General features: G+C 38.1%; 1 protein-coding gene across 1 annotated transcript in view; it reads left to right on the forward strand.

The window, feature by feature from the left end:
- SLTM (SAFB-like, transcription modulator) overlaps window positions 1-16,780 on the forward strand; it is a gene marked incomplete at its 5' end in the record, with an annotated part of 23,880 nt that extends 7,100 nt beyond the window's left edge. The window contains 19 exons of the mRNA XM_009864358.1: window positions 428-492; window positions 799-984; window positions 1,419-1,466; window positions 2,471-2,498; window positions 3,867-4,335; window positions 4,901-4,950; window positions 6,930-7,048; window positions 8,626-8,775; window positions 8,865-8,974; window positions 9,063-9,223; window positions 9,580-9,671; window positions 9,871-10,034; window positions 11,126-11,300; window positions 11,899-12,023; window positions 13,118-13,288; window positions 14,142-14,456; window positions 14,909-15,047; window positions 15,657-15,814; window positions 16,130-16,780. Coding sequence (XP_009862660.1) covers window positions 428-492; window positions 799-984; window positions 1,419-1,466; window positions 2,471-2,498; window positions 3,867-4,335; window positions 4,901-4,950; window positions 6,930-7,048; window positions 8,626-8,775; window positions 8,865-8,974; window positions 9,063-9,223; window positions 9,580-9,671; window positions 9,871-10,034; window positions 11,126-11,300; window positions 11,899-12,023; window positions 13,118-13,288; window positions 14,142-14,456; window positions 14,909-15,047; window positions 15,657-15,814; window positions 16,130-16,238 — 2,834 coding nt within the window. The remainder of the gene's footprint in view (window positions 1-427; window positions 493-798; window positions 985-1,418; window positions 1,467-2,470; window positions 2,499-3,866; window positions 4,336-4,900; window positions 4,951-6,929; window positions 7,049-8,625; window positions 8,776-8,864; window positions 8,975-9,062; window positions 9,224-9,579; window positions 9,672-9,870; window positions 10,035-11,125; window positions 11,301-11,898; window positions 12,024-13,117; window positions 13,289-14,141; window positions 14,457-14,908; window positions 15,048-15,656; window positions 15,815-16,129) is intronic.
- Window positions 16,781-17,239: the final 459 nt, after the last annotated feature.

The raw sequence follows: 17,239 nt of genomic DNA on the forward strand, positions 1-17,239 counted from the left end.
AGCAGGAGGTCGGGTGGACCTTAGGGGTCCCTTCTAACTGAAATTGCTGTGATGCTAATTATCCTATAAAGCCAGGCCTTTCCAAAGTCTTAAGTCATCAAGTCTAGTTAACTCCAGTAATTCTAGAAATGTACGGTTTAACGTTCTCCTGAATTGCGTTATCTCTCAAAGTATGAGGACTGATATTAAAATCACTAACTGGGATGTAACTACTTGTTTATGCAGCAGCACTGAGTGCTCCTGAGCACTCAGCTGACGTTTCTCCTCACCTTAAAAATGCTGAATTTTGGGAGGGCTATATTATAGTGGACAGTGCAGGTAGAGAATAATATGTCAGTGCATATAGAGAATAATAAGCTAAGGTTGTATTGAAATAAAGTCTGCTCTACGTAGTAGCTTTAGTAATTAGCATATCCTATCATTTCAGGTAAAAAGCAGGAAGCTGATGAATTAACTGGTGATGCTTCAGTTGAAGATGATTCCTTTGTCAAGGTAATAAAAGTATGTAAATTTTTTTTTCCCAGTTTATATTTAAGTTCAGTTTTTGGATTTATTTACCAAAAAAATCTTTGTTTTCTTTGCACTAATTTACGTGAAAATGTGGAACATTGTCTTTACTGTGTTCAGAGCTTTGATGCCTCAGGCTGTGAAGGTGTGGGGTTTTATTTTAACCATGTTAGGAATTATTATCATGGATGTTATTTACAGTATTTTGCAGAAACAATGATTCTAGCAGGGAATCTTTCTTTGTAGCTAATCGCCTTAGTTATGCCAAATATTTGTTGTTCACACCAAAAGGAAAGTGAATTGGAGACTCAAGATGCAAGTGATCAAGATGGAAATGATGAGTTAAAGGACTTTAAAGAATCTATTGAAGATGAGAGCTTGAATTCTAAAGAACTGTCATCTGAAGAAAAGAAAAGATATCATGACCTGGAGCCGGCAGAGACAACAGAAGATGGAGAAAAGGATTCCGAAAGTCAGGTACTTTGTTGTATTTGCATGCATTTTTATCAGTAAAATGTACATTTTTAACAGTATGTTTGTGTTACTAGGAAGTCAAAACTGGTTTTCCAGTTTGTCTTACCTCTAAAATATAATTTGGCACTTTTTCTGTTCTCCTTGACTTGTGTTTGAGTAGTCTTGAAACTAGTGTGGCACCGATAGGAACTCTCTATGGACTGTGGTAGAATTTTATCTAAGTGGTCCTTTTTCCTGGTACTGGTAGCACAGTGCTTAATCTGAACACTGCACTGAGGGATCTAAGTCACAAGAACTGCTTGTTGATGCTCACCTTATTGGGTGTGTGTCCACTTACCTACAACGTTTTCTGAGCAAACTGAATCTCTTCACTCTCTGAATATGTTTAAGTGTCTCACAAATAGTTTGCTGAGCAAGTCCCTTTTATGTTGTCACAGGAAAATGAAGGTCAAGACATAGAAGATTACGCTTTTCCACCTGTCCATGTAAGTTCCAAATCAGTTCTGTTAAGCTGATTTTCATGCCTGTGTCATCTAAAGATGATTTTAGAATGGCTTTTTGTTCCAGCACACATCTTAGGGTCAGATGATGTTATACAGTAAAGGTAAACAGTATGGAAAGCTTTCATTCATGTATTTTCTATAACGCAGATAATTGTGATTACTAATTAAGTTATCCTATTTAAATGCAAAAATCATTCTACTGTTTGGGAATATTCAGTGCATAGAGGTAGGAAAGAACATGTTTGAAACTCACTTAAACATACTTCAGAGCAACATGTCAAATGCTAGCATAGTATATACAGTCTATACAGGAGTTTAGAACTCCTATTTTAAAGTAGAAATTTGCCTTTGGAGAATGTTTGCGGGGGCCAGGGGGGAGGGCGTGCGTTGGTTGGGGTTTTTTTAGTTGTTAATACGGACATGTGTAACATCTTTAGGTTCAGAAATTCATTCTGAGTTATGTGGAACTAATGTCCAAAGAGGCAGACGTGTTATACAGCATGTCTTGGCCAATGAGGCTAATAATAAACAAGTAAATACCTATTAAAATACTGTTTCATTTTTAAGTACTTAGTGGAGGAAGTCTGTCTAGTTTCCGACTTCTGTCCTAAGCTTTTAAAGCGAAGAGGGATTGCTTGCATTTTACTGGAAGTAGTGATTAGCCATCCATTCTGAAGGCTTTAGCAGGAAAGAGGAGAGTTTAGAAATGTCCTGGTGAGATCAGGGAGGGGAAGAAAAGAGCTGTATGTTCCAACCAACTGCAAACTGCAAGTGTTGCAGATAGACACCAGTGAAGTTTCATACAAATCTTCAGTGATTTGACAAGGGAGATGTGCAGGCTTGGTTTCTAGATCATATTTTCTTTGGAAACAGTTTTCAGTTCATTAATTTGCCTTTGTACAATAGACGTTCTGTGGGAAATGTGAACTGTTCTGCTTAAAGTTTTAAAGTAGGAGACATTTAGTTTTGACTTCCTTTTCTTGCAGGACGGTGAAGATGAAGAAAGTGAGAAAGGTATGTTTAAAGTTTAATGGAGCTCAGAGGTCTCTAGTCTGGTAGAGCAGGCAACTTTCTCCCGTAATAGTTGATCTCTTCACTAATACTAGGGTTGTCTCCAGTACTCTCAGTATCAGTAATCTCCTTATTAAGCTCAGCACGTGGAATCATTGCAGTCAGCGTGTTTACTTCACTCCTAAGAGTTATCTTACTCTTAAGAGTTGATTGCAATACTTATCGGTTACTGTGGTGGATGTATAATAGAGTTGCAATACTATGATTCTTAATGAAAAAAACATAGTATTCAAGGACTCTGTTTTTAATACACGGTAAGTCTTGGTGCAAAAGCTTCCAACTTGCACTGCAGTAACTGATGTTTGGGTGAAATGATACACCCTTACACTGAACTTGAGCACCCAACAAATGTACAGACTGTCACGCGCTCGGCTTACTGTCACGTAGAGATACCGGTTGTATACAGGATGGTAAAATGAGTGTTTGGAAACCTGTGGAGTGGCTACTTTTTTTTAAAGTTGTGCTCGTTAGTGAAACTGTAGAAGGAATGTAATGCGTTTGGGCAAACAGACTTCCTGGACAGAAGTCTTAAGGATTCTGCGTACTGTGGACTAGAAAGGACATGGAACAACACCATCACTGTACATTCTATGATTCACTCGACACAAGATGGAATCAACACATTACTGAAGCTACAGGACAAAACTTCAGACTCCATGTTTACGAGGGACCCTATGGCCGAAGTGTCTTATCTGCACAAATCCAAGAACGCGGTTGGAGCTGCCTGTGTGGGACTGAGATGGAAAACCCATCCCATGGATGAAGACTGAGGACCGTTTGTCTACGAACTCTGGATTAGAGCTCGCTCCTCCGTTCTGCAGCAGCCCTGTACAGCTGTACACCTTGACTGCCAAACAACTGCTTAGAAACGAAAAGCAGTGGAAGACAGGCGGAAATTCTCCAAGACTGTAATTCTTTCGGATTTGGGAAGGCTGGAAGTCCTAGAACCAGGAAGACTCAAAGACAGATTAATCAAACTGTGAGCATCCAAAGCAACTATTTTCTTCTGGAACGCTAAATCCTAAACTGGCAAATGGATACTTCTTATGAAGAACGGGTATCGCCAGGATGGAACCATATTCTCCCTCCTAATGTTTTGGTATTTGTCTCTAGCAAATGTGTTTTGCCATGAAGAATAAGTGATCCTGGGTAAAGGATTTATATTTGTGTTAATACACCTTGTGTTTTTTTCTAACCTTCCATCGGTGCTAATAACTGGCTTTGTATTTTCTAGGTCCTATTCTAGCTTATGCATATGAAATTGTTTAAACTTCTTGTTTTGCCATATTTATTCCTGTTAAATCCTCTTAGATAAAGCAGGTTCTGGTGATGGTACACAAGAAGTATCTAAACCTCTTCCTTCAGAAGAAAGCCTAGCTGAGGCTGATCACACGGCTCATGAAGAGATGGAAGCTAACACCTCTGTGAAAGAAGCTGAGGATGATAACATATCGGTTACAATCCAGGCTGAAGATGCCATCACTCTGGATTTTGATGGTGATGACCTCCTAGAAACAGGTAAAAATGTGAAAATTACAGATTCTGAAGCAAGTAAGCCAAAGGATGGGCAGGATACCATTTCACAGAGCCTGGAGAAGGAAAGCAAGGACTATGAGATGACTGAGAACCATAAAGATGGTAAGAAGGAAGACTGCGTGAAGGGTGATCCTGTCAAGAAGGAAGCCAGAGAAAGTTCAAAGAAAGCAGAATCTGGAGACAAAGAAAAGGATACTTTGAAGAAAGGTCCCTCGTCTACTGGGGCCTCTGGTCAAGCAAAGAGGTTTGTTTTTCTATGTCAGTTCTTTACGATACTGAGTACCAGGATTCAATAAGATCACTCTACATTAAGGGGGTAGCAGCAAGAATCTTGTAATTAGTACCCTATGCTCCTGCCTGTAGATTTTTTTGACCGCCATAAGTTACTTTTTAAAATTCAAGATCTTCGTATAGACACTATGTCCTACTGATTGCATTGTCGAATTGTCAGCATTTATTTATTTTTTTTCAAATTGACGATTTTTTTAAATGTCCTTGTGATGATGGTAATGAACAGCTATCAGTTCTAAGAACACAATATGAAGTCAAGTCCCCGTCCTGAAATCTGGAGAAGATTGCCATATATCCACTGAATAGAGTTGTCAGAAAATCTAGATCTTCAGGCATCTTGGGGAAAATCAGTGCAAGAATCCATAAGGGAATCATTTGTTCAAATACCCAGTCTAGGCCTTTTTTTATTTTTATTTTTGGAACTGTTAACTTGTCTATTAGTATTAGTAGTATAAAATGCAACACTTACTAAATTCTGTATTTTCAACTTTCCTCTGATTTTTAATTTGCTTCTCTAGCTCTACGAAGGAATCTAAAGAAAGCAAGACCACATCAAAGGACGATAAAGGTAACTATTAAAAATTAGGGTAGTATTGTCTTGAACGAAATGCTTTCCTGTTTGAAAAATTACTTGCTGCTTACTAAAATGTCTTATAGAATTGAACTCATACATCTGTAGTAGACTACGCTACAGGCGTAGTAATTAGCTATGTGTATGTGTCTGTATTTTTTTGTCTCCTTATGCCAGATTCCTCATAACATCAAAAATACTTATGCTAAAGACTCAGTGAAAATATATTCTCCTATTTCAAAATACTTCTCAGAGGAAATTTCACTTAATGTTTCCCAAGGCTTTTATATTTTTAATTTTTTTAAATGAGAAGATGTAATTTCAGATAAGCCTGCTCGGTTACATACAACGGTTTGGGTTTGGGCTGATGTTATACTGAGAACAAGGAAAAAATAATCGCAAGCGCTTAAAAGTAACACCAAAGATTTTTTTTTTTTGGTCTTGTTTTTAATTCTACCTCATTTTTAAATAAAGGGAACTCTCAACCAAGTGTAACAGCAGAGATACGAGCTAAATTCACTTGTGGCTGTTTAGCATGTTGAAGTTGGACCTATTGATCTACCTTGAAGTCTCCATCTGTTGCTGTAAAATCCTGTGTAATGATTATCGATTCAGAGTGGAGCTCAGGAGCACGTTAATGTCACCAGTTACACTGACGCTTCATAGTTGAACAAAAGCATTTGTTTAAGCCTCTGGGTCTCCTTACTTTGTCTACTAGTTCTCTGCCAAAAACCTTGTTCTCAGAATCTCTTGCGTATCACTGATGGATGAATGGAGCTTTACTTGATTAAATTAATTTCTGAGGAGAAATTTTTGTGACCAACATAATTCAGTCTTCTGTAGATGGATGAAGATACGGCAAATCTGCTTTGACGTAGCATATATCCAAAGTGTAACAGTTACTATCATAAGGCTGTCTTTAAAATAAGCAGCCAAAGCCAGTATAGTGGCTCTATAATGATATCTAATGATATTTTAAGCATATTGCAGTTTCTCAAGATACCTAGGATTATCAAGATAAATCTAATTTTATTATTATTGGTATCTGTTGCCTTTTGCTCTTAGTTCATCTTGATGTACTGAAGAAGGAAAACTACCTTTTTTCTTCCAGGTGGTTAAATTACCTTTTAAAACTCTGTACCACCAGATTTCCCAACTGTTTAGTTGGAGATCCGGTTCTGGTCTTGCCTGTTTGACTAGCTACGTTTTAACGTACTCAGAAGCAGGTCCTATATGTAGCAGCAAACAACAAGAAGCTGGACCAAATAATATAAGACCAAAAGATGTTGGGACTAAGACTACATTAATCTCCTGAGTTCTTAGTTCTATGCTGTTGCAAAAATGGCAGATATGGGGGAGTGTTGTTGATGTTTAAGGCACATAATGTTTTTCCAGCTTTTCATTAGTATTTTCCATAGTAAATAATCTTGGTGGGTTGCATCCAGTTCTATATCCAGCAGTATTTTTAAAAGGCTGCTCTGGATGGAGGGCAGAGACTTCAAGAAGTTGTGGAAATAGACCACGTTATGCTGGAGGCTCGGATTAACTAAGTCTCCTCTGTGTACCCTTCTGCCATCTCTTTGGTAATGTGAGTAAGGACGTACTGATGAACAAGTGTTGGGCACTGAAAGAACTTTTCTTGGCTGGAAGGTTTTGATAAGAATCGAGAAGTTGAAGCTAAATGTACCTACCCAAACGAGGGGTAAAGCATGCCTTTGACAAAGAATTGTATGATTTTTCTAACTCTGTCATTTGGGTAGGAGTTAGACAAGCTGTTGGTCTCGATACATGGGTGAATGAATGAAATCTTATGGCATATATTTTTTTTATATAGAGGTCTTTTCAAGAAAGGTAACCGGATAAACAGTTACTTAAAGGTAACAGGCTAAGTTTCTCTTTTCAGCAACAGTTTAGTTCAATATTCATGGTACTTTTGTCTCCTTAATTTTTTGGCTGTTTTGTAAAACTTCTTACAGGAAGTGCAAGCAGTGTTAGTGGTAGCAGTGGAAGTTCAACTAGAAACCTGTGGGTTAGCGGACTGTCTTCCAACACAAAAGCTGCTGACTTGAAAAATCTCTTTGGCAAATACGGAAAGGTATTTCATGGGGTGTGATGCCATGTGTGTTGCGTGTGTCTCTTCTTCCTCTGTGCTGTCACAGAAATTGAGTAATACTCGATTTAATTAAAAGTCTGAGATGAAATGTCTAACCAGTGTAATCTGAAAAAAACCCCAATCCTGTCAGCACCTGAAGTAAGAGTGGATGCTTACAGGAAGAACTATATATTAATCTTGTAAGAAACTTTTCTTCCTCCTGAGGTCAGATGGATGCAAAAGAAATGTCACAAGTATGACTGAGGAATGGCTTTGATTTTTATTATTTTTTTAATTAAATAACATTGGCTATGGCTTTCTGCAGCAGCTGCATTTAGCTACAAATGTAGGATAATGTGCTAACTGGTAAAATTGTAATATAAACAGTCTTCACAGAATCTACTGATTTGGGAGACTTTAAAATGTGTTCTGAGTGCTTATCAATGGGAAAAATAGGTTAAAAAAATGTGATGATTAATGTCTGCTGCTTTTAATGACTTAATGTTTTTTATTATAGGTTGCTTAAAATAACTCTGTTTTCCTGGATATTGGTTTAACATATAAATTCCACAGAACAATGCAGAATCCATATAAGCTAAGCAGTCTTCTGAAAACAGATTTTATTGCAGTTGTTTTAATTTTCTCAAAAAAGGTGCTGATGACTTAGTGAATTCATAGCGTTTGTTTAAGCCTGTGCAGTTAAGACATTATTGCATCTTAAGAACTAGTTATTCACAGCATCTTAGTGCATGAATATCAAGTCTGTGTACCGATTATTGGATAGCTGATCTTGCTAATTAATTTAGTAGGTGATTTTATTTAATGCCTTCACAGGTGTTGAAACCCGAGAGTGTATTTTGTTAAAACTTCCAATTCTTTGGCTGTTTTTACCGTAAAGATGTTCAGTACCTCTATTTTATTTAGCTTCCCAGTTTAAAATTAATTGGGAAGAGTTTAATTTCTAAAGGACTGTACCATTAGAGGCTGCTAAAAATCCCAAAACTGTGGTATTAGAGCATGACTACATCAAGAAGACTGGCTCAAATAGTTACAGAAATTCTATCAAGGAGCAGGAACACAGCACTTAATGCTTTTTGAAGAAGCAGGTGTCAAAAGAGCTGGTTCCTACCGCTTAATTGACACGATTGCTAGATGCTGTTGAAGACATCTCCCTTATTAGGTTACTACAGAACACTGCTTATACCTTCCTGCTGTTAATTGGCAGCTGCTGACTTTTTTGTGTTCTGTTGGAAGTGAACCATCAAATTCAGATCAACAGTGTTTCTGTGAAGGAGTTTCAACAGTAACTGTAAAAAGAAGCATGAGGTTGTGACTGGCCAGAACAACACATAAGCATTAATATGCCTCAGTGTGAAAGCTGGGATAAAGTTCTTAAAGCTGTAACTCCCTGTGGAGTTACACCCTTTTGAAAAATTGTAGTATGGTGAATTTTTTATTGCTTTTGGGGTGGGTTTGTTTGGTTCAGGTTTTGTATACTAAGGTAAAAATATAAATGGAATTCCATTGCTTCCTCACTAGAAATGTCTCTTTCAAAACCTAAATCCTACCTGTTTGCGTAGGTGCTTGGTGCAAAGGTGGTCACAAATGCACGAAGCCCAGGGGCCAAGTGTTACGGCATAGTAACAATGTCTTCTAGTACAGAAGTGGCCAGATGTATTGCACACCTGCATCGAACGGAGCTGCATGGACAACAAATTTCTGTCGAGAAAGTAGGTTTAATGAGATCAAAACTTTTCCCAAAACACACCATCTTGTGCAAGAATCTGTATGAACTGGTTTGTTTTTTGAAAAACTGTAGGTGAAAGGCGATCCCTCCAAAAAGGAGATGAAGAAGGAAAGTGATGAGAAATCTGGTTCGAGTAGAAGCACAGGAGATAAGAAGACTGCATCAAGTGATAAAGCCAGCAAGTAAGAAATTTCACGTATCTTCTGAAGTTGTGAAAATTATTTCAGTTGAATCTTCCTCATTGCATTTGTGTGTTTGTTTCCTAATAAGAACTCCATCAACCAAAAAAGAAGAAAAGAAATCTGAGAAATCTGAAAAAAAAGAAAGCAAAGAGGCCAAGAAAACAGAAGGTAAAGATGAGAAGAGTGATAATGGATCAAGTGGCCCTAATCAAGAATCCACTAAAAAATCTGAAGAAAAGAAAAGAATAAGTATGCAATATAGCCATGTTTCCTCCTGTTGCATCTGTGTGTCTGACTTGTTTGGGGGCATGTTCTTGCTCTTACCAGAAACCAGACAATTAAACACCTGTTCTTTTCTTAAAAACTCCAGTAACATTACTTTAGAGCTGATGTAAAAAGCTTCCATATTTTACATTGCTACTCAATTACAGACATGTGCTGGTAGACTTCTCCTACCAGTCACAATTCAATTTAGAGATTTAGAAATGTCATTAGTGAAAATCTGTAATAGGCAAATAGGGGGCTGTGTGCGCGTGTGTGTGTGTTAAACCTTTTTTCTTTTGTCTTTTTTTTTTTTTTTTTTTTCTTTCTGTCTTCTTCACTAGGTAGTAAAAGCCCAGGTCAAGTTGTAGTGTTAGACCAAACGAAAGGAGACCAAGGCCACGCTAGGACAGTTAGAAGGGGAAGGTTTGATAAAGTAAGTATCTGATTTGATACTAACTTACAGTTGATAATTTCACTGAAGAGTCAGTAAACTGTCACAAACCATTAAGCTTAGATGGAAGCTTTGTATGCTTTGGGATAGCCAAGTAGTTAATGATACTTGAACGTAGTACCCAGAAATCTCCCTAAATGAATGAAACTTCTGAAATAACTGTTGTAATCTCTATCTATAGCCGCCAATATTGAGGAACAAAGAGCGTATTATTCAAGATAAAGTGAAATTCAGGGAATACAGGGGTAGAAAGGATATCTTGCCTTTTGAAAAGATGAAGGAACAGAGATTGCGAGAACACATGGTTCGACTGGAAAGAATACGACGAGCTGTTGAACTCCGAAGGTAGTAATTCAACTTTTTGCTAAAGGCTATTTACTGTATGTAGAAATTAATCAGTATGCATTCTGTCAAGCCTTTTACTTGGATGTTGAAGTCTGGAACTCTACCTAACAGTTTCCTTGTATGAATTAATGGACCCCAGAATTCTTGGTTTCATCTTTTAATAGCCCTGTATGTACACACGTAGCTTATTGCTTGTTGTGGGGGGTGGGTGAGGGCTAGTATCTTGTAAGTGTTACTGCATGCCAGTTTTCTTTTTCAAAAAGATGAAAAGTTGACTGGGAGATGTAGCCAAAAACAGTGTTTGGTGTGATTTTGGTTTTTTTGTTTTAAACCAGAGAACCGTTATATATCTAAATGACAAATCAAGCATAATACAGTCTTGTCCCTTTAAATAAGAGGACTAAATGACTATGCTGTTCAATTCTGCTCTTTTCACGTGGCCAGAAGTTTGCAAAGGATCAGAAAATGACTTGTGTTGTTAGCAGGATTTCCCTAAATCCAGGAATTCCCAGCAAGCATAAAGGTTAGAAGAGAAAATGCCTTTCCTGCTTCTTGGAAGCTGTACTATAGGAAGTGGGAGGAAGAGAGCAAAATTAAGCTTTTAACAAGTATACCTAACCTAGCAAGTCAGAGTCATCATGTTATTCTGACTTATTTTTAGACAGAAAAGAGTAAGGAACTGGTTTCGTTAGCTTGAAGAGGGCAAGAGCTAAAATAGCATTTGGTTTTAAGATCCATATCATAATCTTTGCTGAGCTATTGGCACTGTCTGCCAGATGACAACACAGAAATTTGAATGCAGCATAAGAATGCATCAAGCATAATGATTCTTGATAGAACTTTTCCTAGTACCTGTTGTCTGCTTAAACAGTTCTGTAGAATATGCTAAAACCAGCCTGGCTTCTTGGGGCTCCAAAGAGTAGACTTCCGATACCAGGAGATGTACCAGTTGAAGGAAGTAGTACTGGTTTCAATATCAAGAGCTTACTCTCAGGTTGTTTTTTAGAATGTCTGTGCCTAAAGTGATTTAAGTTTTGGCTGAGAAAACTTTTTGGATGAGTTGCTGCTACCTGTTCCTTTTTTTTCTTTAGGCGAAGAGAAATTGCTGAGAGGGAACGTCGTGAGAGAGAACGCATCCGAATAATGCATGAACGAGAAGAGTGCTTGCAGAGAGAAAGGGAACGATTAGAAATCGAAAGGCAAAAACTAGAGAGGGAAAGGATGGAACGTGAGCGTTTGGAAAGAGAGCGTGTTCGTATTGAACAGGTGTGTGTATTTATATTTTGGACTGTAGTGCATCAACATTTTGCAGTATAGCCCCGTTTGCACTGGTGGTGAATTTTTCTCTTCGTCCTTCCACCCAGCCCATAGAAAAAACTGATGAAATATTACATAGTACACAGTGTACAACAACAGAAATGTTTACCTTGTTTGCTCAAGTCGTGAGTAGTTTGATGGCAAATTCTTGCTACTGGTTTATGCAGTTGCTGTATATGTCTGTCTGTAAAACCGAAGTGCAGCAGATCATGTTGCCTATACTAGTCTTCCTTAATTTTACTAGATTCCTCAAGAACGTCACTGCAAACGTAATGTGTTTCTGGGCAACAAATACAGTAGCAATACAAGAAATTACCTTATTATCTAACAGACAATAGCTTCTCTAGATCAGTTTTCTGCTTTTTTTAAAGAAGTATTCCTTATGCTCTTTAATTGTAAATATCATCCAAGGATAAATTTTATCAGGTAGCCTTTAACAGAAAACTATCAAGTATTAATTCTGTGAACTTGCTAACTGTTCTACAGGTATCTCTAATAAAGAGCTATTTTGTTTGTTGCGTTTATTCACCCTTCCCTTTCATGGTAGGAACGTCGAAAAGAAGCAGAGCGCATCGCTCGTGAAAGGGAAGAACTTCGTCGACAACAGCAACAACTTCGTTATGAACAGGAAAAGAGGAATTCTTTGAAACGTCCACGTGATGTAGATCACAGGTAACCTAATTCTAAAACCATTGTTTTATGGCACTTATTGACAAAAAAACAGCTACCAGCCCTGCATCAGACTTGAAAACGCATGTGTACCTGAAACAAGGCTTCACAGAAGAGCTAGATTTCTGGTTTTGACATCAGTTTACATCAAGCACGAAACATATGTTATCTGCAAGCGAGAGTTTTGAAATGAGGGAATCATACTGTGAATTAGTTCTTATCACACAAGAGCAGAACGCAATTCGGTGCATTTGCTGAGAAAAGCTGTTCTTCTGCCTTAATGGCTGAAATTTCTAGCTTTTACTGTGTTAAGAACTCACGTTTCTGGTAAATGGATGGTTCAGGAAGTCAGTGTAATGGCTTTTAATTTTTACTGAAGCTGATGACATCTGTAATTTGCTGTTTGAGCCACAGGCATTGAAGTGTCCTTAGTATTTGTTTGATTATAAGAATAGGACTGAGACCTTAGCCGTAAAACTTAGCAGTATCGGTGGTACAATGGAAGGTAAATGTAAGTTTGTCATGGTAGATACATTAACAGAACACTAATACATCTTCACCAGAGGAATCAAGGCAGCTTCATTTTTCAAGGCTACTGATAATACACATCAGTATCTCACATTCTTATAGAGAATGTTTCTAGTAAGCAAGGCTGTGATGTTTCCTTCACTGTTTCCTGAGAAAGTTGTTCCGATTTGTTCGGTATTTTCTAGGGGGGGTTGTTGGGGTTTTTTTGTTTGGTTTTTTTTCCCCCTAGAGGCATTTTTTTTTTCCTAGAAGGCTATTTTCAAGGTAAAATTTTGCTACAGTGATGTTCTTGTTGTTTTTTAAACCGTCCAACACTGTATACTTTTGCTTAGATTTTATTACATATCGTATTGATATTTTCTCTCTTTAATTTGCAATTCAGAGGGATGTTTTGCGTTTGGGTTTTTTTTATTTTCAGTGATGTTATTCACTACTATATAAAGTTAGTTGCCTTCCAAAGGACAAATAAACTTCTTTAAAACAGACAACTGACTCTTAACAAATATCTGCATATTACACCTTGATTTGGATACATGTAACTGATGAGGGTTCATTTCTTTTGCTTAAAGGAGAGATGATCCTTACTGGAATGAGAATAAGAAGATGGCTCTTGATACCGATGCACGTTTTAGTCATGGTTCAGATTACAGTCGCCAGCAGACCAGGTTTAATGATTTTGATCACAGAGAACGGGGACGATATCCAGAAGGTTCTTCTGTTCCATCATCTTCTTTTGATAGGTAAGTTTAGATAATAGGGCAGGTATTTTCCTGCCAGCACCTCTGTGGGTTTCCCCCTTAACTGTTCAAAATTTAAAATGGTGCTAAAGGCTGTATAGAGTTTTGATGCAACAGAATTGCAGTAGTATCTTAAAATTCCCTCTTGTCTCCAGGACTGACCATTTGTGTCCTGGCATCTAGTCTGTTCTGCTCTGAGGACTTTAAATTAACTGCCTGGTGGTCATTTCTGGGTGATGTTTCAAAAGAATTTTTGTCATTATTCTTCTCTCACATCTAGTCATAAGTTGGTTACAATGGATGAGGTCTGTCCTACTTGGTAACTTACCTCCTTAAGAAGCAAGGCTAAAAGCAGCTGATTTAACGAGAGTTAAGAGCATTACTTGCACGAGTCACATTCAACGGGATCTCTGCCGTAAATGCTGGTTCCAGATCCAACTTCATGTTTCCATTAAACATCTGCAATAACAGATTATAAAGTGAAGAGCATGTAATTGTAGCTTCTGGACTTCTACTTTTGTGCTGCAATGAACTAAAATTACATTCTAGCTGACTTGAGAAATCTGGCATTCCCTCTGCTTTGTACTAGACAAAAAGGAGGCCCTACAATTGCTTAAATTACACTGACCAAAATATGAACAGATAAATGCATAAAGAAATGTTAAACTGGCTTTAAGATCTCAAGCTCAAAATGACAGCTGTGGATATAAATAGTTTGGGATGGGAATGAGATATAGACCATGTATATAGTAATAAACAGGGAATAGAAAGGTGAATGTTTTCATATACTCACCATGTGCTTACATGTGCAGAGAAATGGGAGACAAGCAAATGACTTTTTCCTACTTTAACTTAGGCGAGAACGTTTTGTAAACCAAAGTGAAGCAAAAAAGACTCGCCCAACAGCACGAAGAGAAGAGCCAGGGTTTGAGAGATATCCCAAGAACTTCAGTGAGTCCAGAAGAAATGAACCACCACAACCACGAAGTGAACTGCGAGATACAGACAGACGAGAAGTGCGAGGAGACAGAGACGAAAGAAGAACAGTGATAATTCACGACAGACCTGAAATACCACATGGTCGACATCCAAGAGAGACTGGTTCAAATCCACCTAGGCAAACAAATTGGAAGAGTGAGGGAAGCATAAGCGCAGACAAACGGGACGGCAGGTAAATTTGCTGCCTAACTAACAAACTAGTGAGCATACTGATCCTTGTAGAACGTATCCATAGTAGCAATTTCTCAAGAGCTGATAAGGAAAGAGAGAACGGACCCCATTCTAAAGAATGGCAAAGTCCCTTTCTAAAAAACATTGGAAACAAATTTTGTGTAGGTTGTTGCATGTGCTAAACCTTCTCTGTAAACTTGGTGATGGCTCCCAGCAGTCCTTACTGTATGTTGCTACCCATGATTAAGGACAGTTTTATGCAAGAATGCATTAGTAGACAAATAGCACATAAGGTTTAATTATTTAGAAAGCTACATCAATCTAAAAGAATGTTTTTAAGACATGCTAGGAACCTGAAAACCAAAAAGGAATCTTTGAAATCTACATGTGCTGTGATTTGGTACCCATTCTACTGTACTGAAACCAAAATTTTGATAAAAGCAATTTTTACAGAGGTGAGAGGCCAGACCGATCGGGAAGAGAAGTGTCTGGACATGTGAGAGGTGCACCTCCTGGTAGCCGTAGCAGCGCTTCTGGGTATGGAAGCAGGGAAGGAGAACGAGGCGTGATGGGAGAAAGAGGTGGAGGACAAGTAAGTCATCTTTTGTTGGTGTGCATGAGGGATTTAAAAGCTCTTTTTCCTTGGGATTTTTAAGCAGCCAAGAAACTGCAGAAAACATACTGAATTCTTTCTGTGTCTAGCATCTTTCAGGTAGACCAGAACAATACTTGAATGAGTTGCTGATGAAGCTTTTACAAATTTGTGATTGCGCTGTGGTTTCAGGGTCTTAACCTTACCTTGTCTGCTACGTCCAGTGCACTTGGTCGTTGTAATCTGTAATACACTACTGAGAGAAAAGCCTCTGTAAGACCCATCTTTAAGGTCTACAGACTAAGTTGCTTCATGCTACTAGATCCTGAAGCATTTAAAAAACACACAGTGTTTCTGTAATGATATGGAACACGCTTGCGGAATTGAGAGTAAAGTATGAGTTCCCGCACAGTCCTTATTGCAAATTACTTTGTTATGTAGAGTTACTTTGAACTGGACTTTTGTAAGCATGGATTAGCTGCCTCTAGACCGAAATCTTGAAAGATGCTTGGCTTCCTTGTATTATATAAGCTCAGCTTTCTTGAAAAGCTCCTTTCCTGTTGATAACTAAATGTGCCTTTCTTTCTGAAACTGTCACTTTCTTACCAGCACTATAATGAGGACAGACATGTTGTTGAACGGCACAGTCGTGAAACTGGACCAAGAAAAGAATGGCATGGGCCTAGTTCTCAAGGAAGTGGGTATCATGACACAAGAAGAATGGGCGATGGCCGTGGAGGAGGTGGCATGATGTCTCCACATACAAGGTACAAAAACTACTCCTTCCTCTCAAATTCCCCCGCTTAGGAAGTGCAATAGTCTCCGTGCACGCAGTGCTGCTTTCTGCCGATGGGCTGCTGCAGCTGCTGCACAACGTACAAACCCACATCACCACGCTGGCACGTGGCTCCACAGCTGTCACAGTGCTAGCGGCAGCGTCATTGGGCTGCGCAGAAGCAAGGGTCTTCTTGTTAGACTCTTTTGAGTCTAACAGTTAAAAGATACGAGATGTAAAAATGTTCTTAGCTGTACACCAAGAGTTTAGATACTTACCATGACTTTTTTAAAACCTTTGTTTCCAGTAACTCTTCACCAATTAATAGAGTTGTACAGATGACAGGCAATTCCATGCAGAGGGGAAGTGGCTCAGGATTTAAGCCATTTAAAGGTGGACCTCCACGAAGATTCTAAGATCTACAGCTGCTTGGTTTCAAGATAACTTATTGAAATCTCTTGTAAACTTTCTCTGATTAAAAACAGGAAATCTTGTCTGGAAGTCCTGGTTAAATTTTTTTAATTTAACATGATTACTTTCCTCTCAATTTTGGAGGCATTTTAATAGTTACGTTGTAATTTTGGATAGTTTTTGTGTATCTTTGATAAGCGTTTTCCCTGAGGCACTAGAGCTGTGTAAAAACAAATCGGAACCAAAATATTTGTTAATCCTGTATAAAAGAAGAGTTTGCAGCTGTGTGCTAGTAGTTTGATTTACCAGCATTAGCTCTGTGGTGTCATGCTTTAAAGTTAGCTACTTATCACAACATACACAACTATAACCTCCATTTTGAAGGTTGTCCAAGCTATTATCTCTGCTTTCTAATTTGTAGAGAAATAAGATTGTTCTTTCATTACTGGGTATTATGTAACCTATTTTTGCAGAAGGTACTGTTACATTGAGTGCATTATGTGTATTCTTGCAAATGTATTCTTTTGAAATAAACCTTCATATTCTGTATAGCTTCTAGTAAGTCTTTGAAACAGTCTTCGGGGAGGAAGACAGAGTTAAACAGACACATTGGTATAGCAAATCAAAACGTGGGTACTGTTAGTTTCCAGCTAAAACTTTTTGAGTTGCCTCCACTCTTGTTGAGCTGAAAATCTAGAAGCACATTTGATAGCACAAGAAAGATTAGTACTAAAAAACAAAGGAACACACATGGGAAGCCTAAATAAATACATTTTGCAGTTTGCTCTTCATGTTTAGCAAAGCTCTGTCAGAACTTTGCTGAGACTTTTTTTTAAATCTGACTAGCACAAATTAACTTGGCTTATAGTGGTTGGGGAATCCTATCCGTGCAGCCACTTTCAAATACAGCTACAACTGCTCTTTCATGGAGTCCCGAGCAAAAGGGATGAATCTTCTTAAACCTTTTGCTTTTGTTTAACATTGCCAAAGGTAGATAGTGACCACG

This window comes from Apaloderma vittatum, unplaced genomic scaffold (assembly GCF_000703405.1).
Source record: "Apaloderma vittatum isolate BGI_N311 unplaced genomic scaffold, ASM70340v1 scaffold1262, whole genome shotgun sequence".
NCBI classification, from domain to species: Eukaryota; Metazoa; Chordata; class Aves; order Trogoniformes; family Trogonidae; genus Apaloderma; species Apaloderma vittatum.